Source organism: Salvia hispanica, chromosome 5 (assembly GCF_029641045.1).
Source record: "Salvia hispanica isolate PSC_SH4W2 chromosome 5, Shi_PSC_v1, whole genome shotgun sequence".
In the NCBI taxonomy this organism is placed as follows: Eukaryota; Viridiplantae; Streptophyta; class Magnoliopsida; order Lamiales; family Lamiaceae; genus Salvia; species Salvia hispanica.
In genome coordinates, this window is record NC_142696.1 from 34,676,481 (window position 1) to 34,699,411 (window position 22,931).

The following is a 22,931-nucleotide window of genomic DNA, read 5'->3' on the forward strand; positions in this document are numbered from 1 at the left end:
ATTTGCCCCATCCAGCTTAATGCTAGATCCGTCCCCGACAGAATTACATTTTCTTTCAAAATTGCATTTAAAATTTGATTAGCGATAATTGGAATAGTCCATCAAATTTAGAGTTGGTTATTTTTGACACTCATACTATAAGACTTGAGGTAGAAGGATTTTATAATGCACGTTTGTGGATAGGAAAAAAATGTGTCGTCAGATAGGAATCCCATGTTAAGAGACAAATCGACAGAAAACACAAGTTTTAGGGTCCCACAATTGAATTGAAGGGCCTCACACTCAACTAGGAGTAGTATATAAAGGCCATGATATCCATTCTCCTGATTTACCACCACCTTCAAACAATCCCACACACCACATCAGTTACTTCCAATTCCAGCAACAGCAAACACATACTCTACTAAAATGAGCAGAGAAGGAGGAGACTGGATGTGCCAGGCGTGCCAGCACATCAACTTCAAGAAACGGGAGGCGTGCCAGCGGTGCAGCTGCCCCAAGTACTCCACGGCCGCTGAGGTGGAGGCGTATGCCGCGCCGCAGAGGACGGAGGTGATGGCCGGAGACTGGTATTGCGGCGCCATGAACTGCGGCGCTCACAACTACGCCAGTCGAAGCACCTGCTACCGCTGCGGCGCTGTCAAGACCTACTGCACCTACGGCGGCTATGCCTACGAGGCCGTTCCCGGCTGGAAAACCGGCGACTGGATTTGCAATCGGTAATTGCTAATTACACACATCTTTCATCTTTACCCAATTTCAGATTTTATTGAATTATATTGCTAATTTTTTTTTATTTTTTAAAATTTTTGCAGACTAGGATGCGCCATGCACAACTATGCTAGCAGGACGGAATGCTATAAATGCAAAACACCCAGAGAGTGAGGTCATTTCTCTCTCTAAACATACAAATGTAGATGGTTTTGGTAGTAACTAACTAATCTATGTATTTAATTAATACTAATAATTTTTGTTTTCTTGTGATTTAATACTAATGCAGGAAGAGCAAGGGTAGGGAATTGGAAGATAATTAGTAGGAGGGAGTTGAAGACGTGCTCTTTTCTTCTACTTTTATTATACTAGAATTTTGTTTTACTACTTTTTTCAGATTTCATTTGAATTAATGAGCATCGATCGATGACAAATTGTTAATCCCACTGCCATTATTTATAGGTTAAGTATGTTGTGACTAATTAAGGTATATATTTTTCTAATATCTCATTTCAACGTTGGATGAATTATGAATGTAGTAGTTTAAAATAGTCATGTCAGATTTCACAAGGCACATCCAAAGACATATTTTCGCAACAAGTTTTATTGGGTGGATAATGTTTCCCGAGCAACATAATTTTTTTCATAAATAGTCTTTTTTCACTCTTCACTCTGAATCAAAGTGCGATAATATTTTTCCATGCAAGTACAATATCACAATAACCTTTTCTCGTGCCAGAAACGTCGGATAAAAAAGGTGGGAACTACTAGCATTTGATAAATTTTTCTTGTATATACCCCTTGTTTATTGTAATACTCCCTCCGTCCTCGATTAGTTGAGTCCGTTTGACTCGGCTCTAGTTTTAAAAAATATAGTGGCAAGTGAGTTGAAAAAGTTAGTCGAATATACGTCCTACTTTTATATATTAGTTTTAAAATAAAATGTGAGTGTAATAAGTTAGTTGGATGTATATTCATTACCAAAAGTAGTACTTCATCCGCCTCACTCAAGATGTCTATACTCTTGGTGGCATGAGATTTTAGGATGAGCTATTAGTTGAAATTATTAAAGAGAAAAATGTAGTTGTATATGTTAAATGAGGAGAGAGTGATTCATTTTTAAATATAGAAATTGGACACCTTGAGTGAGACAAATTATAAAAGAAAGGTGGACATTTTAAGAGAGACTGAGAGAGGTAGGGTTGTCAATTAATTTTGGATGGACGAAAAAAGGAATTAGTGTCAATCAATCGGAGTGAGTATACTATTTTGAGAGTTTTTAAAGGTATTCATTTTGATTTTGAGATGAATTTCAGTTTTGTTTTAATTACGGCTATTATTGCTTTTATTTTACTACTAGTATGTATTTATTTCTACTCTTATACATTTGTTGCACATGATTTATTGTTCAAAAGATTATGCTATGATTCTACAAATTCCAATTTTTTATCCATCAATGAGTGAATTAGTCTAATCGAGCTTGCTTGGTGAAGAATTAGCAATGATTGACGTTTACTACCAAAGTTACAATTCTCATTTTCATTGTAATGTATTTGCTAAATCTTTTTTATTGTGTAATTGTGTTTTAAATATGGCAACAAATTGCATTTACTTTTTGCAGTCTCTAAAAATGAACTTTGATCTACTAAATAGATATGTTGAACATGGTGTGTTGAGACGTGGGAGTTTTTAAAAATTCAATGCCAAAATCGAAAATCTAATGCCAAATATCGTTAGAAATTTTCAATATAGATGTTTTATGCATGGTCATTACTCATTAGGTTTATATAGATATTAGATATTTTGGATTTCAAATTTTAAAATATCCCAACTGAACATCAAAAATTTTAAAAATGCTTCTTTATCCGAACTGAAAATCTCAAAAATTCAAACCAAATTATAAATTCCCGCGAGTTCAGATTAGATTTTCGGATTTCATATATTTTGCTTGCCTTTAATTATATGGACCAAAAACTATCAAACTGAAGTTCGTAGATTCAAAAGGTTCACTTCTAATGAACATGCCCAATTTTAAACTATAATCTTAACTTTAATTTGAATTAATCAGAGTAGTAGTTATAAGAGCATCTCCAACGGTGCTCAAACGGTGTGTGAGGACGATACGACGTCGAGCTCCCTTGCGGGTGACTAGCTGTAGTGAACGTTTTGCCGCTGAGACCACGACGATCTGTGTAGCCGACGCGCCGTGGCAACAACATCAGCAATTCTGGAGTTTGGAGAGCAGGTTTGGCCACCCCCTGCTAGGCGGAGTCCCCTGTTTCCCCTGTTTTGCCTTGCCATTCTGCTGGGTCAGATAGTCGCCTTATTTCCTAAATTGGGAGCTTCATCATTGGAATTCCTCGTCGTTCCCTTGTACTCTTGACTCAACTTTATTTTACCCAAATATTACCTGCAAGTGTACAGGGTTATTGTAGTGAATAAGCAAGAGTATATCGTATCCCACAGAGACAATTAAGTGTAAACCTAAGTACCACGAACCAATTTCAACTACTATCTAGACGATCCAAATTTTTGGTTTGAAACTAACACTACTAAAAGCATATAAATCAAAGATTAAAAAGAAAAGCACTTAAACAAGAGAACAAAGAAGCAAGATGCAGACAAAGATGAAGAAATATGCAGAATTCAAGGATCCGATGCACAACTCATAGCCTAACCCAATTGACATTAAATTACCATTTAAAGTCTCCAGAATTGTTGAATCAATCACATATATGAATTTAACCCTTTCCCAAGGTGAGAAATCCGCAGATTAAGTGTAACAATTGAAGTCCCCTTCTAATTCTTAGACTTAACTCCCAACAGATCGATTAGATTAATGACCCCACTCAGAATCTCAACTCTCCCGAGTTTTATTGAATTAAGGTGTGAATTATTCCTATTTTCAGACTAATTATTTCACCTCCCGATTACTCTAAGAAACCCTACACTACCAATTGGTGATCAAGCAATTGACAGGAAAAAGCGCAGGAATAAACCAAACAATTACAAGAGCTAGATAAAAACAAAGTCAATTGGATTAAAACTATGAATCAATGCATCTTCACCAAGAATTCTACATAAAAGAAGTTTAGCTACTCATGTTCATGGTAGAAAACAAATAGAAACAAGGAAAAACAGTGGAAATCATGATCCGAATTGCAATTGGCGGAAGAATTGAAGCTTGAATCTCCAATCTTCTTCCAAGAGTCCTTCACAAAGAGAGAGATGTGTTTTGTCGCTTGTGGAGAATGCCTAGAATTGACCTAATTCTTCCTTCTTCTCTCCTCTTCAAAAAATTGCGTTTCAGCTCTAAAAAACGCCAAAATGACGGACCCGGCCGGGTGGAACTAATCCACTGGAAATTCACCCGACCGGGTGGGAATTCTTCGGTACTCTCTGGAGTCCTGCAGGCTTAATTACGCCACCCGGCCTGGTGGAATTATAGGGTAATAATTCACCCGGTCGGGTGAGATTTTCTGGACAGCGCAGTTTTCGTATAACGGCCATAACTTCTTCTACCGAACTCCGATTGAGGCGTGCGAGATACCCACGCGAAGATATTTCGAAGACGAAGAGATTGATATGCATTAGGGGCTGATTAGCCTTCAAAATATCTAGTAAATATTGTCTCAAACCAAGGCTGCTGCACATCCACATATATTGTACCTTTTATCTACACATTCTTAACAAAATGGTCAACATACCAACATAATAGAGAAGTTGATATAAACACGCCTAATAATGACGAAATATGCTCAAATTCATACAAAACCATCCTCTAAAACCATGTAAAATCCAAGTATGTCAACTCCCCCAAACATACATAATTGCTAGTCCTCGAGCAATGAAGAAAAAAGAACTAAAAGAAGACTTGAATTTAAAGGGATTTTAGACATCATCATCGTCTCAAAGAATACAGAATAAAGGAGCATATCACAATACAAATTCCATCAAGTTAAGATGTCGAATGCACTTTTACTACTAACTCGTATATCACCTTGGATTCATGCTTCACTCGGATGTATATATGTGTGTTTATTCACCTCACTCAAAAGTGTATAAGATATCAAGTAGTCGCTCAAATTCCGTCCTATCCACATTATGTACAAATTTTGCTCAAGTATTCTTGGGAGTATATTGGTTCAGTCCAAAAATTTTCAAATTCCGTCCTATCTACCTGACCCAGCAGATTCCCGAAGAGTACTTAGCAAACTGATCCAAATTTTTTTCAGATTTTTTTTTCTTTAGGAACATAAAATCTTTTTGTAATTTTCTGATTTTTAAAATGTTTTTGGATTTTCTTAGAAAAATATTCACAAGAATTAAAACTCGACTAAAAGAATTTACAAAATGAGCTTCTAAAGTATCCTAGGACTATATAAATGCAACCAATAGACATAAAATGGAAAGAATGAGGAAACTCCGTGGCCCCATAGGCATTCTTTCAGCCACATGTAACTGGAGAGCTTTCCTTCTTCACTTCAGCCTTAGTTTTTTTCAACCTTGGAAAGTTGGAAACACCTTAGATAAGAAGTCATGCCTAGACAAAAGAAAACGATCAAAAACAGGAAATTGAAGAAAGTCGAAAGCTATTTACGGTGTCATAGAAACAAAATCAAGTAGATAACAACATAGTCCCCGACAAAGGCGCCATTTGAAGATCGGGTTTTTGCACGTGTGTCGCAAGCACGTGTCCCTCCTTTTAACAAGATTTATAATTTTACCACTAAACTAATGCAACGAATATTACTAAGTATAAGCGGCAAGAGTGATACGCTCGGATTTTGCACTATTTTAAGGCCATTATTTGGTCCATTTTTTATGTCAAAGTCACTGTACACATCCATTATTTGCGTATTTTCATCTATTTTGGTATTTTGACGTGTTTTGTGAGAATTTGCATAATTGAGCCAAAAAAGGGAGTCAAAACGCAAAGTCTGGAAATCTGGAGTCAGACGGCGACCGAAGCAGTGCAGCGGTCTGCCTCGGAAAATTACACTTGGAAGAGAGTCTCGCCCGGCGACCGTCGGAAGTCGTGCGGCGGTCCGCCGCCGGAGGAACAGAGACTCTGGACTCCAACGCGGCGACCGCCGGCCAAAGTGCGGCGGCCCGCCTAAGAAAGGCGGTGAATCCGAATTGCCCTAGATCTGCTCCAAGATTTACCATATTTTGAAGATCTTTTTCTTCTACAATGAGGATTGGTTTTCCCTTATAAATAAGACCTCAAGCTTCATCAAATTAGAGAGCTTCTTTTTGCAAAATAATTCACAGAGATTAAAAGCTAGAGTACTTCAATTGTGCAAGGAGTTGAAGAAGGATTTCAAGAACAATAAGGATTCAACCTACGGGTTTTATTTGCTTTAGTTTTATGTTCAAATTGTTTTCCCTTCAATCTATGTGTTTAGCTTATTTCATTATGTGTAACTAAACTCATAGGATTCTAAGGATGTGTTAGTAACAGCTTTGGTTATACAATTCATTTTTCTATTTAATATCCGTTTTGTTTTTACTTTATTTCTTCCCTGATACGCTCGGATTTTGCACTGTTTTAAGGCCATTATTTGGTCTGTTTTTGATGTCAAAGTGCTACACGTCCATTATTTGCATATTTTGTCTATTTTGGTATTTTGACGTGTTTTGTGAGAAATGTGCATAAATGAGCCGAAAAAGGGAGCCAAAACGCCAAGTTTGGGAATCTGGAGTTAGACGGCGACCGGCGACCGCCGCGGATGTGTGCGGCGCCCGCCGGCGCCCGGCGGGCAGATCAATGCAGCGGTCCACCTCGGAAAAATGTGCTTGGAAGAGAAGTCTTATCCGGCGACCGCCGGAAGATGTGGGGCAGTCCGCCGCTGAGGGAACAGACTCTCTGGACTCCAACGCAGCGACCGCCGGCCAAGGTGCGGCGGCCCTCCGGAGAAAGGCGGCGAATCTGAGAAGCCCTAGATTTGCCCCCAGTTTTACCATATTTTGGAGATTTTTTTCCTTCTACAACAAGGCATGGCTTTCCCCTATAAATAAGACCTCAAGCTTCATCAAAAAGAGAGAACTTCTACTTGCAAAATACTTCATAGAGATCAAGACCTAGAGTACTTCATTAGTGCAAGGAGTTGGAGAAGGATTTCAAGAACATCAAGAACGACAAGGATTCAACCCACTGGTTTTATTTGCTTTAGTTTTATGTTCAAATTGTCTTCCCTTCAATCTATGTTTTTAGCTTATTCAATTATGTGTAACTAAACTCATAGGATTCTAGGGATGTATTAGTAACGACTTTGGTTATACAAATTCCTTTTTCTAATTAATATCCGTTTTGTTTTTACTTTGTTTCTTCCCTAAGTAGTTTTGATGTTGCATGATTGAGTGACACAATTGTGTATGATTTAATATAACTTGCTTCATAACTGTGACAGAGTTCTAGCGAGTTAGATTCACTTAGTAGACACTACAGTTAGCTTCCCTTAAAACGACACTGTTAATTGAGAGTGAGGACTTTTCAAGGGTCTTAGGAGCTTTTTGGAGTTACGTGTTAGGATTGACAACCCTAATCTTGTAATCAACATTTGTATTGCATGAGCATAAGCTAGGTGACTCGTCCTTTCAAAGTATAAACTGTGCTAGGGTATTGTAGTTGGAATTTTGTATAACCATAACTGTGAACACACATCCCTGGGATTCCCTTATCTCTATCGTCTTTCTCTGTGTTTTATCTGCTTTTAGTTGATCTATGCTTTCTATTGTTTTTAGTTTTTCAAAAGTTTTCAAAACCCAATCGTTTTTCCAGATAGTATTTGAGTCTTAGTAGAGGATAGACACTTTGTGTTCGTCTTCCCCGTGTTCGATATCAGGTACTAACCTTTAGCTATACTATATATACTCTGTATACTTGCAGGTTTATTTAGTGCTAATAAAAAGTGTATCATTCCCTAAGTAATCCTGATGCTTCACAATTGAGTGACACAATTGTGTATGATTTAATATAACTTACTTCATAACTGTGAGAGAGTTCTATTAGATCCACTTAGTAGACGCTACAGTTAGCTTCCCTTAAAACGGCATTGTTAATTGAGAGTGAGGACTTTTCAAGGGTCTTAGGAGCTTTTTGCAGTTACGTGTTAGGATTGACAACCATAATCTTGTAATCAACATTTGTATCGCATGAGCATAAGCTAGGTGACTCGTCCTATCAAAGTAATAACTGTGCTAGGGTATTGTAGTTTGGAATTTGTATAACCATAACTGTGAACGCACATCCCTGGGATTCCTGTATCTCTATCATTTGTCTCCGTGTTTTATTTGCAATCAGTTGTTAATTGTTTTCCAATTGTTTTTAGTTTTCCAAAAGTTTTCAAAATCTTCTGTTCTTCCAGATAGTAATTGAGTCTTAGTAGAAGATAGACAGTCTGTGTTTGTCTTCCCTGTGTTCGATATCCGGTACTGACCTTTAGCTATACTATATATACTCTGTATACTTGCAGGTTTATTTAGTGCTAAAAAATAGTGCATCAAAGAGCGGGGTCGAACCACAGAGACTACGGACCTACTCGAGATTGTTTCTACGACACAAGCGGAAAGGGGGTCGGCTGCTGCCACGCATTCATTAAGTGGGTTAAAACTCTAATCTACTTGACCCGGTGACAAACTCGTATTTTAGTGTCATGATTGGTATGTTGATATGCTTAATTGTTGAGTTTTTGTGCTCAAAATGGTTATTTCCAGCCAATTACTATTTGTTTCGGAGTTCACGTGTTTGTTGAGTGTTTTAGGCAAAATAGGCAAAAAGGAAGTGAAACAGAGTCTCACCCGGCCGGGTGAGATATTGGGCAGAAAAGCCACCCGACCGGGTGGCATTGAGAAGCCGCGGAGAATACAGAGAGTTCGAGTGAAGCCCCACCCGGCCGGGTGATTTTACAGTACAACAATTCTACCCGGCCAGGTGGAACATTTTGGCCTGCGTAATTCCAGAGAGTGCCAAAAGAATCCCACCCGACCGGGTGATTTTCCTGTACAATAAATCCACCCAGCCGGGTACGTATTTCTGGCGATTTTCCAAGCCAAAACGCGATTTTCTGAAAGAGGGAAATAAGAAAGGAAAGCTAGGGAAACTCTACTCATTCTGGACCGCTGTGAAAGACACGACGGATCTCTCTCAAGCACTCTTGGAAGAAGATTGAAGATTCAAGCTTCAATTCCTCCGCCAATTGTACTCCGTATCATGTTTTCTATTGTTTTCCTTAGTTAGACTTGTTTTCTTCCATGAATATGAGTAGCTAAACATTACATGTAGAATTCTTGGTGAAGATGCATTAATTTCATAGTTTTTATCCAATTGATTTTATTCTTACCTTGCTCTTGTAGTTATTTGATTATTCTTGGGTTTATTCCTTTCAATTGCTTGATCACCACTTGATTGTGTAGGATTAATTAGATTAATCGGGAGATGAAATAATTAATCTGGAAATAGGAATAGTTCACACCTTAATGCAATAAAACTCGGGAGAGTTGAGGTTTTGAGTGAGGTCTTTGACCTAATCGAGCTTTTGGGAGTTAGGGGTTCAGGATTAGAAGGGGACTTCAATCCTAGCACTTAATCTACAGGTTTCTCACCTCGGGAGGGGGTTTAATCTATAAATGTGGTCGACTTAGTAACTCTAGAGACACCAAAAGGTAAGACAAATTGATTGGATAAGAGCTTGGAATTGTGCATCGGATCCTTGAGTTCTACAATTTTCTCCATATTATCTTTTCACTCTGTGTTTGATTACTTTTATTTATCTATTTTTTTTTTTGCATTATATGCTTTTCATAGTGTTAGAACAAAACCAAACATTTCCTGATTCTCTAGATAGTAGTCAATATTGGTTCGTGGTAGTTAAGTGGATACGAATTTGTCTCTGTGGGATACAATATACTCTTGCTTGCTATTTGCTACAATAGCCCTGTACACTTGCAGGTATTATTTGGGTAAAATAAAGTTAAGTCAAGTTTTTGGCGCCGTTGCCGGGGACAATTTTGTGTCATTATAGCTTAATATCGTGATAATAATAGAGATTACTAATCTAGATTTTATTTGCTTTATTTTTATTTTTAATTTTGAGTTCTCTAATTCTTGTGTGTCCTTTGGCAGGTTGTATGCACACGCGTTCTAAAGGTCCACCTTTAGAGCCAATCGATCTTGAGATCGAAGCATCCAACAGGAAGAGGAACGCACAGAGAAGGTTAAACCAGAGGATTCGGGTATCTTTACCCAATCATAGGCGTCTACCTTCCCCTGTCCAGAGAACTCCGTCACCTAGTCCATCTCCACGCCCATCTCCAATCCTAATGGCGGACGCGGAGAACAATAACAATGAGGATCCTGTTATTCGTCAACTTCATGATCAGATGGCCAACATGCAGAGGCAGTTGGATGAGCAGAACGCGAGACCACCAATCCAGCCCGTGCAGAATCTGTATGCATATAGACGGGTTAACAATCCACCAATCAATAATGCTGGGATTGCGGCCAACAGCTTTGAGTTAAAGCCGGGATTGATAAACAGGGCAGAGGCAAACGCATTTGGTGGAACAGGTTCAGAAGATGCCAACAAGCACTTGACCAAATTTATACAAATCAGCAACACGGTGAAGGCTAATGGGGTCTCCGATGATCAGATTCGCCTCAGATTGTTCCCTTTTTCTTTGAAGGATGACGCCAGGGATTGGTATGATAGCATGGATCCCAACTCGGTCGAAACTTGGGACGCAATGGTTGAGCTTTTCTTGGATAAATACTATCCCCCGAGCGAGGCACTAAAGCGCCAAGCTGAAGTCATCTCTTATGCAATGCACCCTCAAGAGAATATTCACGAGGCATGGAAGAGATTCAAACACTTGATGAAGAGATGCCCCAACCACGGGTTAAGCCCGGGGCAACAGATCGTAACCTTCCATAGAGGAGCCACTCCGGAGGCAGTACGCGAGTTGAATATGAGCGCAGGGGGGTCACTACTTTGGCTGGGAGAAAACGAGGCATTAGAGGTGATTGAGAGGGTGGCCTCCAACGATGATGGGTGGAAAAATGAGAGAAGCAAAACCTACAGGGTGGCATCCGCATCGGATGTTGACAAGATGGACATAATGGCCAAGCAGCTGGATTTCTTGACTAGTAAGTTCAGCAGTATGGAAACAGAGCCAACTGGGCTCGAAAGTGAAGAGGTGAATTACGTGCACCAAGGAGGCAACAATCGGAATTTCAAGAACAACTACCGCCACCATCAAGGGAGTGGTAACTTCAACAGCTTTGGGAATAAGGCACATCCCAATTTGTCTTATGGGAATCCTCACAACGCCCTGCAGCCACCTCCGGGGTTTCAAGTGTCGAATGGACAGATCATTGAGCCGAAGAAGAATGAGCTTGGAGATGTCTTGATGACGTTTATGAAGCAGACAGGGGAAATAATGGCTAATTCTGATAAGAGACTGAAGCAAGTAGAGACAGATGTGCAGAGCCTAGGCATTCACATGAAGAGCATTGATACTCAGATGAGCCAGATTTCACAGGCTGTGGGTATTCAACATCAACCGGGCCAGTTTCCCTCACACACCATTGTCAATCCCAAGGACTGCAAGGATTGCAAAGCCATCAATCTGAGGAATGACAAAAGCTATGAAGGTCCAACCATGCCTGCAGAGAAGGAGAAGATCTCACAAGAAGAGGTGGTTATAGAAGATGTAGTGGAAGAAGAGGAAGAGCCAGTGGAGGAAGCACCGCCTCCCAAGGCAAACATCGTGATACCTGCACCTCCAGTTGAAGTTAAAATTCCATTCCCACAGCGGGTGCAGAAGAAGAAGCTAGATGATCAGTTTTCTAAATTTCTTGACATTTTCAGAAAGGTACACATCAACATTCCGTTGGTAGAGGCGTTGCAGCAAATGCCTAGCTATGCCAAATTTTTGAAAGATGTTATCTCCAAGAAGAGGAGATGGGTGGAGCACGAGACCGTCAACTTGACGGAAAGCTGTAGTGCCATTATCCAGAAGAAACTACCTGCTAAGATGAAAGATCCTGGAAGCTTCACTATATCATGCATAGTGGGGGATAGCCAAGTGGGCAAGGCACTGTGTGACTTGGGAGCGAGCATTAATCTTATGCCGTTCTCGTTCTGTAAGAAGCTGAAGATTGGGACACTGAGGCCCACCACCATCACACTCCAGATGGCCGACCGATCTGTGTCGTATCCAAGGGGGATTGTTGAAGATATACTCGTCAAAGTCAATGACTTCATCTTCCCTGTGGATTTTGTGGTGCTTGACATGAAGGAAGACCGGGATGTTCCTCTTATACTGGGAAGACCTTTTCTAGCTACAGGGAAGGCAATGATCGATGTGCAGAAGGGAGAGCTCACACTCCGACTTAATGATGAGAGCGTCACATTTTCTATCTACAATGCAATGCAGAGGCATGATGATGAAGATGCAAGGAGAGTGGAGCACTGCAACATGGTTAAAGTGGTCGATGATTGTGTAAAGGAGGTGGCTCAAGCCATCTCACCACAAGACCAATTGGAGCGATGCTTATCGCAATCTATCTTCTCTCCTTACTATAATGATATTAATGAGCCTAATACTGATTTGTTAAACTTTGTAGGTGTTCTCAATTCAGCAGAGGAGATCCCTAGGTTTCGACAGAAATTCTTACCATTGAAGGATCCAAATGAAGAGGAGAAGGAGGAAAAGAAAGAGGAGTTGAAGCCGTTGCCGTCACACCTTAAGTACGCATTTCTCGGGGAGAATGCTACTTACCCGGTAATTGTATCATCTTCACTCACTACTAATGAGCTTGATAAATTGCTTAGAGTGCTTAGGAAGCATAGGGGTGCAATTGGGTGGTCCATCTCGGACCTCAAGGGGATAAGTCCTACGGTTTGCATGCATAGGATTCTTGTAGAAGAGGGGTCTAAACCCAAAGCTCAAAACCAAAGGAGACTTAACCCGATAATGCAAGATGTGGTGAGGAAGGAAGTGCTTAAGTGGTTGGATGCCGGGATTGTTTATGCTATCTTGGATAGTGATTGGGTAAGTCCCACCCAAGTGGTAGCTAAGAAGGGTGGGATGACAGTAGTAAAAGGGGGAGACGATGAGATGATAGCCACTAGGCTGGTAACCGGGTGGAGAGTGTGTATAGATTATAGAGCCCTTAACGCCGCGACTAGAAAAGACCATTTCCCCCTCCCATTTATTGACCAGATGCTAGATAGGTTGGCGGGGTATGAGTACTATTGCTTTTTAGATGGCTACTCCGGATATAATCAGATCTTAATTGCCCCCGAGGATCAATATAAATCTGCTTTTATTTGTCCTTATGGTGTGTATGCTTTCAGGAGGATGTCATTTGGCCTTTGCAATGCCCCAGCTACCTTTCAAAGGTGTATGATGTCCATCTTTCACGACATGGTGGAAGAAATAATGGAAGTCTTCATGGATGACTTCTCCGTATTTGGTAGCTCATTTGATAATTGTTTACGGAATCTAACTCGTGTGTTACAGAGATGTGAAGAGACACACTTGGTGCTCAACTGGGAGAAGTGCCATTTTATGGTGAAAGATGGCATTGTGCTCGGGCACAAAATATCTGCAGGAGGACTTGAGGTGGACAGAGCTAAGATAGTGGCGATTGAGCAGTTGCCACCACCATCCAACGAGAAGGCCGTGAGGAGTTTCCTTGGTCACGCCGGGTTCTATAGGCGGTTTATTAAGGACTTTTCTAAAATTGCTAGGCCTTTATGTCATTTACTTGCTAAGGATGTCAAGTTTGAGTTTTCTCTTGAATGTTTGCAGGCCTTCGAGACATTGAAGAAGGCGCTTGTGAGCGCACCCGTGCTCATCTCACCGGATTGGTCACAGCCGTTCGAGATCATGTGCGATGCTAGTGATGTGGCCGTGGGATCTGCTTTGGGCCAGAAAAGAGACAAGATTTTCAGGGTGATCTACTATGCAAGTCGGACACTGGATGCGGCGCAGGCAAATTACACTACTACCGAGAAAGAAATGTTGGCGGTGGTATATTCGTTCGATAAATTCCGTCCCTATCTCATTGGGGCGAGGACTATTGTGTTCACCGATCATGCCGCCATCCGCCATCTTTTCGCCAAGGTGGATGCCAAGCCGAGACTGATACGGTGGGTCTTACTTCTACAGGAATTTGATTTAGAGATTCGAGACAGGAAGGGATGTGAGAACGTAGTAGCCGATCATTTGTCGAGATTGGAGCACTGTTTTGAAGGAGAGAATTTGAAGAGGCCGATAAACGAGGAGTTCCCCGATGAACACCTCTTCTATGCTCAAGGTTCATCGCCATGGTACGCGGACATTGTGAATTTCCTAGTAGCCAAGGTGGTCCCGGAAGGCCTCAACAAGTATCAAACGAGGAAGTTCTTTCATGATGTCAAATTCTATTTTTGGGATGAGCCGCTCCTATTCAGAAGATGTGCAGATATGGTCATTCGAAGGTGTACCCCCGATGAACAATGGGAAGCTGTGATAAGAAATTGCCATTCAAGCCCCACCGGAGGTCATTTTGGAGCAAATCGAACAGCGATGAAGGTGCTCCAGTGCGGATTTTATTGGCCAAGCATTTATGGAGACTGTCAGAAGTTTATTCTCCACTGCAATGAATGCCAGAGGACGGGGGGTATCTCTAAGAAGAAGGAAATGCCGATGACTACTATTATGGAGATAGAGCTTTTCGATGTATGGGGGATCGACTTCATGGGTCCCTTCCCGCCATCCTCCGGTCAACAATACATCCTTTTGGCGATTGACTATGTCTTCCGTTGGGTAGAGGCAATTCCTGCTCCGGTCAATTCCTCTAAGGTGGTGATAAACTTTGTGAAGAAGAACATTTTCACGAGGTTCGGGGCACCGAGAGCCTTAATAAGTGATGGGGGGTCTCATTTCAAAAACAAGTGGCTGGAGGTTGTGTTGAGCAAATATGGTGTCAAGCTTCGAATCACTTCTCCTTATCATCCCCAAGCCAATGGTCAAACTGAATTGGCCAATCGAGAAATCAAAGGCATCTTGGAGAAGACGGTGAATGCCAATAGGAAGGATTGTGCTTTGAAGCTCGATGATGCACTTTGGGCATATAGGACGGCTTATAAAACGCCGATCGGCATGTCACCTTACCAGTTGGTGTTTGGAAAATCGTGTCATCTTCCAGTGGAGCTTGAGCATAAATCATATTGGGCGGTGAAGCAGTTGAATGCTGACTACTATAAGGCCGGAAAGGAAAGGCATGCTTATCTGAACTTGCTCGATGAGTTTAGGAATGAGGCATTTGAGAACTCAGCAATCTACAAGGAGCGCCTCAAGACGTACCATGACAAGAGGATAGAGAAGAGGGAGTTTTTCACCAGAGATTTGGTGCTACTGTTCAATGCACGTCTAAAACTCTTCCCCGGGAAGCTCAAGTCAAGGTGGTCCGGCCCTTTCAAAGTCAAGACAGTAATGAAGAATGGAGCTTTGGAGCTCGAAGCTGATGATGGGCGAGTGTTCACGGCCAATGGTCAGAATGTGAAGAAGTTCCACTCTATGGAGCAAAAGGAAGAGGTGTTCCGTCTCTCCTTGGAGGCACAGTGATACACTATGGAGATGTTGAGCTAACGACTTTAACCAAAAGCGCTTTAGGGGAGGCAACCCCTAGTAGGTAACTCTATTGCTTTTTGTGTGATTTGTCTTTCGATTTTTGGTGTGTTTGTTTTTCTTTCCTTCTTGTGGCTTTCGTATCTTTAGTTTTTTTTGTTTTGTTCCCTTTCTCAAGTATCTCATCGGATGTGGATTTGGTTTTTGCGGGGGAACTGACATTTTGCAGAAATAAGTTGGAAACACTGGTAAAAAGGGAGTGAAAATTCGGATGGAGAACAAAAATCTGCCCAGAACAAGTCACCCGGCCGGGTGGTTTTACCACAACAAATGTACCCGGCCGGGTCATATACTTTGCAAAGAAAAATTCCAGAGGGGACTGTATCACGACCACCCGGCCGAGTGAATTTTCTGTTCAACAATTCCACCCGGCCGGGTCACGACCGAACAGCATCGGGATTCCAGTGAGTATTAATTTTCTTTCACCCGACCGGGTGGTTTATAAGTTGAGAAATTCCACCCGGCCGGGTCCGACGCTGCGAAACCTATGTATAAAAAGGTATGTCCGATTTCTACTTTCCTCACCCGCCCCCTCCACCCGCCTCCCTTTTCTCCCCCAATTTCTCTCCCTCTCACACACAATTTCACTCAACATCTCACTCATCCACCACATATTACACCCCCTAGCTTCAATTCCTTCTTGCTAGAGTGTTTTGGTCCGATTATTTTGTGTATTTAGAGGAGTTGTACCAACACACTTGGGAAAGGGCCCTACTTTTCGATTTTTCTCTCACCACAAGCAACAAAGGTATGTTCTTCACCTCTAACCCTCTCTACCCATGGATATGATGTGCAATGTGTGATGGGTATGAAGTTTGTAGCCTCTACAAGTTGAATTGGTGATAGTCTTGTGCTTAATTTGTGAAATTGTAGGGGTTTTGGTATGAATTTTGCTTGTGGTGAAGTCTTTGAGTATGCATTGTTGACTTGAGAGGTTACATTAGCTTGTTTGAGTTGAGTTTGAATTTGGGCATGAATAGGGTTGATATTCTTTCGATGTGAGGATTTTATTGTTGTTTTTTTTTATCTATGTAAGTTCCGGGATTGAGTCTATCTCCCTTCAAGGATTTTGGTGAACAATAGGCATAGGGATTGAGTCTATCTCCCGAAAATTGCTATGTTGCGTTTATAGATTTTAGAAATCGAGTCTATCTTTCTAATTTCTAGCTAGATTACTTGTATGTCCTAAAGTTTGGGGGAGTCACTAACATTTCTCTTTTTAGGTACCCACTACTGATGGCCCCGAGAACACTCAAACCACAGAAGGTCGGTGTCACCCTTCGAAAAGGGGAAAACAGGAAATGGGAGGCTTTGGCGGCACTAGACAGCATACCGTCCAGGTATCAAAGTCGGGCCACTTTAAACGGACTTGGAATTCAGCACTCCTGGGATATCCTTGTCCAAGCTGGACACCTTAGCCATTTGTTTTCATTGAAGCACAGGTCCTACAAAGCCCTCACAGTGGAGTTCTTCACTATCCTCACAGTGGAGTCCTCGGGGAGGAACATCAACTCAATGTCCTTCCGCCTTGTTAACGAAGAACACACAATTTCTGTCGAAGAGTTCAATGAACTTTTCAAACTGATGGAGGAAGGTGAGGAAGGCATACTAGAGGATCCCCAGCCTGAGGATTATAATAGAAACGAGTTTTGGAGCTTAATCAGCAGCGAAGCGGTGTTCACCCCATCCAGAGCCAAGATCAACTCAATCAGAAACCCTGTCCTTCGGTACATGGCAAAGGCCTTGGTCTACTACCATTTAGCTCACACAGAAGCAGGTAGCATGTCCACAGAAATACTATTTGTGTTGTGGGGAATGCTCAAACGAAGGAGGATCAACATTGGGCATTATATAATCAAAAACCTGGAGAGGCAGTCAAAGAGACAGAGTGGCAAGTTGTGTTGTGGAGGAATTGTAGCGGCATTGGCCTTCAAGTTTGGAGTGAGCTTCGAGGGAAGGACCCCAGATCCCGGTCCCATGATATTGGATTGGGACACATTTAAGAGGTCCAACATCATTCTGGTTGATAGACGGGGCGCTGGGTACTTCAGGATAGATCAAAACACGTGCATTATGTTCCCCGACCCCCAGCTTTTCGCAGTCAGCGGATGGGGCTACCAGACCAATTGGAAAATGGATACTCCAGACCATTTGGAGAAGATCGAGAGTGACCCCCCTCAAGGGGAAGGAGCCGCAGATGCCGTGCCCAATTATGTGGACCCCGCATATCTTCCACAACCGCATATCCCTGAGGAGCTCATGCAGATAGAGAACGCCCAAGCAGCTATGAACGAGGATGATGAAGAGCCTGCCACGGAGTATGAAGAAGGCCAGAGCAGCTAGCCCAAGAGGAGCCGACCACGAGGGAGGCCATCCAACGACAGTTACTTGGCGGAAATTGCTGCAGGAGTTCGGTCACTTCGGGTGAGCCGAGACCAGCAGGAGGCCCGGTGGATCCAGGCACAGCAGTGGAACGCGAACGCCGAGGCATGGAGGTTCCAGTGCGATACTCGACTTGACAACTTTGGAACTCGCCTGGATCACTATGGAGAGCAGCTTCAGCAGCTACAGACTCGTTTCGATGCTAGTGATGCCGCCAGCCAGGCCTTCTACCATGCATACTACGCGAGGTTTCCACCGCCGGCCGAATAGAGGTATCTCAACCATCCACTTCTCTTCAAACTTATCCTATCCTCTGGCTTGAATAAGTTTGGGGGGGTTCTGACGTGGATTGGTTGTTCCATTTCTCCATGTGCTAATGATGTGCACTTGTGTTATTAAGTCTTTTTCTTTTTAATGTTTTATTTGGGGTCATTTGGTGTAAGTCCCGCCTGTGGGACTCAAATTCGAATATGGATGAATGTAAGATAATTGATGCTAAGTACGGGTTGATGGCTTATGATGATAATTGTTTTTTTTCTTAAAAATTGTGGTTAGAATGGTTAGGGACTGCGTGATCATTTCATGATTTAATTGCGAGTGAAGTGCTTGTTTGCTTGGTCAATGCTAATTCCGGTGAGATTTGAGCCATACTTTGTTCAAGTGTGATTTGATTGGGTACTTGCTTTTGTTTCTAGAACTTGCTCCTCGTCATGTCAAGTCTATATAGTGGATGTGAACTTAAGAGATGAAGTTAGGCATTCTTTGATTATCCTCATATATGCTTATAAATCCCTAGTTAACCTTCATAGCCAAAATTGTGTTTGATAGTTGAAAAGGGAATGTTCGAAAGACCTATAAAAGGGGAGAAAAGCACAAGGTTACAAAAGATGGGAAGATATGCATATTCGTTCAAAAAAATAAAAATAAAAAATGGAGGTATAAGCTAGACGAAGTCTAGAAGAAAAGAGGTGGAGAGAAAAGTATTGTAAATAAATAAATAGTGTGATAGGGCTTTGAAAAGGGGGGTCTTGGAAGGAAACTTGATAAAGCCGAGTATCGAGAATCATTTTGAGAAATGGTTGTTGTGGAGATGTGTGCCTTAATTACATGCTTTAGTCACTATAGCCTAAATTCACCATACCGTCCAAAGAGCCTACATTACAACCCAAATAAAGACCTTTCTGATCTTAGGTTCGCTTTCACATCAGAATAGAGGAGACGTTTGACGTTGAGCAAGCCTATGGCAAGCATTACATGTTACTTGATTCGAGTGTATATGGTACTTCTTATACACTTGAGTGAGAAAGAATAAAAGGGAGAAAATCACACCTCCTAAACCTTGTGAGAGCATTGAGACCAAGTGATATACGAGACAGTAGCTTCAATTATTGTTTGGATGATTCTTGTATGTATCCTACATTCGAGCTTGTTTGAAAGTTTTCTGAAGCAAAACATCAATCCCACCTCTATGCATGAGTTTGTTCTTCATGATTTCTTATTCTTACTTGAGGACAACTAAGAGTTTAAGTTTGGGGGAGTTGACAAACTCGTATTTTAGTGTCATGATTGGTATGTTGATATGCTTAATTGTTGAGTTTTTGTGCTCAAAATGGTTATTTCCAGCCAATTACTATTTGTTTCGGAGTTCACGTGTTTGTTGAGTGTTTTAGGCAAAATAGGCAAAAAGGAAGTGAAACAGAGTCTCACCCGGCCGGGTGAGATATTGGGCAGAAAAGCCACCCGACCGGGTGGCATTGAGAAGCCGCGGAGAATACAGAGAGTTCGAGTGAAGCCCCACCCGGCCGGGTGATTTCACAGTACAACAATTCTACCCGGCCAGGTGGAACATTTTGGCCTGCGTAATTCCAGAGAGTGCCAAAAGAATCCCACCCGGCCGGGTGATTTTCCTGTACAATAAATCCACCCGGCCGGGTACGTATTTCTGGCGATTTTCCAAGCCAAAACGCGATTTTCTGAAAGAGGGAAATAAGAAAGGAAAGCTAGGGCAACTCTACTCATTCTGGACCGCTGTGAAAGACACGACGGATCTCTCTCAAGCACTCTTGGAAGAAGATTGAAGATTCAAGCTTCAATTCCTCCGCCAATTGTACTCCGTATCATGTTTTCTATTGTTTTCCTTAGTTTAGACTTGTTTTCTTCCATGAATATGAGTAGCTAAACATTACATGTAGAATTCTTGGTGAAGATGCATTAATTTCATAGTTTTTATCCAATTGATTTTATTCTTACCTTGCTCTTGTAGTTATTTGATTATTCTTGGGTTTATTCCTTTCAATTGCTTGATCACCACTTGATTGTGTAGGATTAATTAGATTAATCGGGAGATGAAATAATTAATCTGGAAATAGGAATAGTTCACACCTTAATGCAATAAAACTCGGGAGAGTTGAGGTTTTGAGTGAGGTCTTTGACCTAATCGAGCTTTTGGGAGTTAGGGGTTCAGGATTAGAAGGGGACTTCAATCCTAGCGCTTAATCTACAGGTTTCTCACCTCGGGAGGGGGTTTAATCTATAAATGTGGTCGACTTAGTAACTCTAGAGACACCAAAAGGTAAGACAAATTGATTGGATAAGAGCTTGGAATTGTGCATCGGATCCTTGAGTTCTACAATTTTCTCCATATTATCTTTTCACTCTGTGTTTGATTACTTTTATTTATCTATTTTTTTTTTGCATTATATGCTTTTCATAGTGTTAGAACAAAACCAAACATTTCCTGATTCTCTAGATAGTAGTCAACATTGGTTCGTGGTAGTTAAGTGGATACGAATTTGTCTCTGTGGGATATGATATACTCTTGCTTGCTATTTGCTACAATAGCCCTGTACACTTGCAGGTATTATTTGGGTAAAATAAAGTTAAGTCACCTGGCGGAATTAACTGGACTCTATCTAACTGACCTAGGAGACGGGAGAAGTACGGACACTTGCAGCTCAACCAAACTCAATGCAACTTGTAAACTGGAGTTAAACTACCTAGAACACCTGGAACTGAAGGAACATGCTGAAACTTTCCCAAAATAGGCAGAAAAAGATGTAAAAGCAAGTGGGGACCATTTTTTCCTAAACAGGCTGGGCTGACAGAAAAGCTGGAAAAGCAAAAAACAAAAGCAAAAAGCAGATCTAATTCTCTAACTAACTCCTACTTCATCTTCTTCAAACAACCAAGTAAAACAGGGCATGGAACAAAGCTTCAACACCATTGACGAAATAAAAATTTAAATTTACATAATTAAATTCATAAAATTAAAAAAACCACTACACGTTGCCGAATTCCGCCCAAATGTGGTTGATTAGGTCTTCTTATGCTCATTGTGGATTCTGCTATCGCGCATTGTATGTCTTGTTTCGATCCTCTCCGCCACCATCGTATGCACACCTCAGTGTGGGGGAGACCTCGCGGTTGAGCTTCCGGCTTCATCCTCGTCGTTAAAGTTAGCCGCCGTCGGACCTTCGTCAGCTATAATCATATTGTGCAAGATAATACACGTGTACATGATGTCGGCAATATTCATAGAGAGGGTTTGAGTGAGTAAGGAAGATGTAGATGAGTTTATGAAATGGATGATGAATGTGTTGTATGAAAAAATGGATGATGAATGTGTGTATCTACAGATGTTTTTGGGATAAAAAAATTAAAAAAAAAACAGTAATAAACGGCTATATTTTTTGGGAATCCAAAAATATATATTTTTTATTTCTGGTATTATTTTCGATTTAAAAAAAAATAAAAAAAATAGGAAAATCCAACGGATATACCGTTGGCGAATAGAATTGTGCCATGTCAGTGTACTCGCTGGCACGGATGTGATCGATGCATCGAGCAGCACCGTGCCAGTGGATTGAGCGCAGCGGCGAGCAGCGGTGCAACGCGCCAGTGGCACTGACAAACTCGCATTTTAGTGTCATGATTGGTGTGTTGATATGCTTAATTGTTGAGTTTTTGTGCTCAAAATGGTTATTTCCAGCCAATTACTATATGTTTTGGAGTTCAAGTGTTTGTTGAGTGTTTTAGACAAAATGGGCAAAAATGGGGTGCAAGAGGGTCTCACCCGACCGGGTGAGGTTTTGTGCAGAAAAGCCACACGGCCGGGTGGAATTTAAAAGCCTGCGCAATTCCAGAGAGCTCGGAAGAAGTCCCACCCGGCCGGGTGATTTTACAGTACAACAATTATACCCGGCCGAGTGGCACAATTTGGCCTGCGCAATTCCAGAGAGTACCGAAAGAGTCCCACTCGGCCGGGTGATTTTCCAGTACAATAAATCCACCCGGCCGGGTACGTATTTCTGGCAATTTTCTGAAGTGAAACGTGATTTTTTTTTAAAGAGGGGAATAAGAAAGAAAAAGCTAGGGCAACTCTACTCATTCTCTACCGCCGTGAAACACACAACCCATCTCTCTCAAGCACTATTGGAAGAAGATTGAAGATTCAAGCTTCAATTCCTCCGCCAATTGTACTCCGTATCATGTTTTCCATTGTTTTCTTTAGTTTAGACTTGTTTTCTTCCATGAATATGAGTAGCTAAACTTCTTTTGGGTAGAATTCTTGGTGAAGATGCATTAATTCATAGTTTTAATCCAATTGATTTCGTTTTTATCTAGTTCTTGTAATTGTTTGGTTTATTCCTGTGCTTTTTCCTGTCAAGTGCTTGATCACCAATTGGTAGTGTAGGGTTTCTTAGACTAATCGGAAGGTGAAATAATTAATCTGGAAATAGGAATAATTCACACCTTAATTCAATAAAACTCGGGAGAGTTGAGATTCTGAGTGGGTTCATTAATCTAATCGATCTGTTGGGAGTTAAGTCTAAGAATTAGAAGGGGACTTCAATTGTTATACTTAATATGCGGATTTCTCACCTTGGGAAAGGGTTTAATTCATATATGTGATTGATTCAACAATTCTGGAGACTTTAAATGGTAATTGAATGTCAGTTGGGTTAGGCTATGAGTTGTGCATCGGATCCTTGAATTCTGCATATTTCTTCATCTCTGTTTGCAACTTGCTTCTTTGTTCTCTTGTTTAAGTGTTTTTCTTTTTAATCTTTGATTTATATGCTTTTAGTAGTGTTAGTTTCAAACCAATAATCTGGATCGTCTGGATAGTAGTTGAAATTTGTCCGTGGTACTTAGGT

The 22,931-nt window shown here is 41.3% G+C and overlaps 2 protein-coding genes across 2 annotated transcripts; both read left to right on the forward strand.

Moving 5' to 3' along the window:
* The first annotated feature begins 344 nt into the window (after positions 1 to 344).
* LOC125186275 (RNA-binding protein csdA-like) lies at positions 345 to 1,214 on the forward strand. The gene is made up of 3 exons (XM_048082630.2): positions 345 to 719; positions 816 to 886; positions 1,001 to 1,214. The coding sequence occupies exons 1-2, from the start codon at positions 409 to 411 to the stop codon at positions 883 to 885; spliced, it is 381 nt and encodes a 126-aa protein (XP_047938587.1). The 5' UTR covers positions 345 to 408; the 3' UTR covers position 886; positions 1,001 to 1,214.
* A 7,202-nt stretch (positions 1,215 to 8,416) lies between these two features.
* On the forward strand, positions 8,417 to 15,330 carry LOC125189464 (uncharacterized). Its single transcript, XM_089059221.1, has 4 exons — positions 8,417 to 8,522; positions 9,839 to 12,225; positions 12,400 to 12,498; positions 14,971 to 15,330. Exons 1-4 carry the CDS (start codon positions 8,417 to 8,419, stop codon positions 15,328 to 15,330), a joined length of 2,952 nt encoding a protein of 983 aa, XP_088915347.1.
* Positions 15,331 to 22,931: the final 7,601 nt, after the last annotated feature.

Coding starts and splice junctions, on each gene's coding strand:
- LOC125189464 (XM_089059221.1), top strand. CDS start 8,417: ATGGTTATTTCCAGCCAATTACTATTTGTTTCGGAGTTCACGTGTTTG. Junction 8,523..9,838: donor ACAGAGTCTCACCCGGCCGG/GTGAGATATTGG, acceptor GTCCTTTGGCAG/GTTGTATGCACACGCGTTCT. Junction 12,499..14,970: donor GGGAGAATGCTACTTACCCG/GTAATTGTATCA, acceptor GACTACTATAAG/GCCGGAAAGGAAAGGCATGC.
- LOC125186275 (XM_048082630.2), top strand. CDS start 409: ATGAGCAGAGAAGGAGGAGACTGGATGTGCCAGGCGTGCCAGCACATC. Junction 720..815: donor GGCGACTGGATTTGCAATCG/GTAATTGCTAAT, acceptor AAATTTTTGCAG/ACTAGGATGCGCCATGCACA.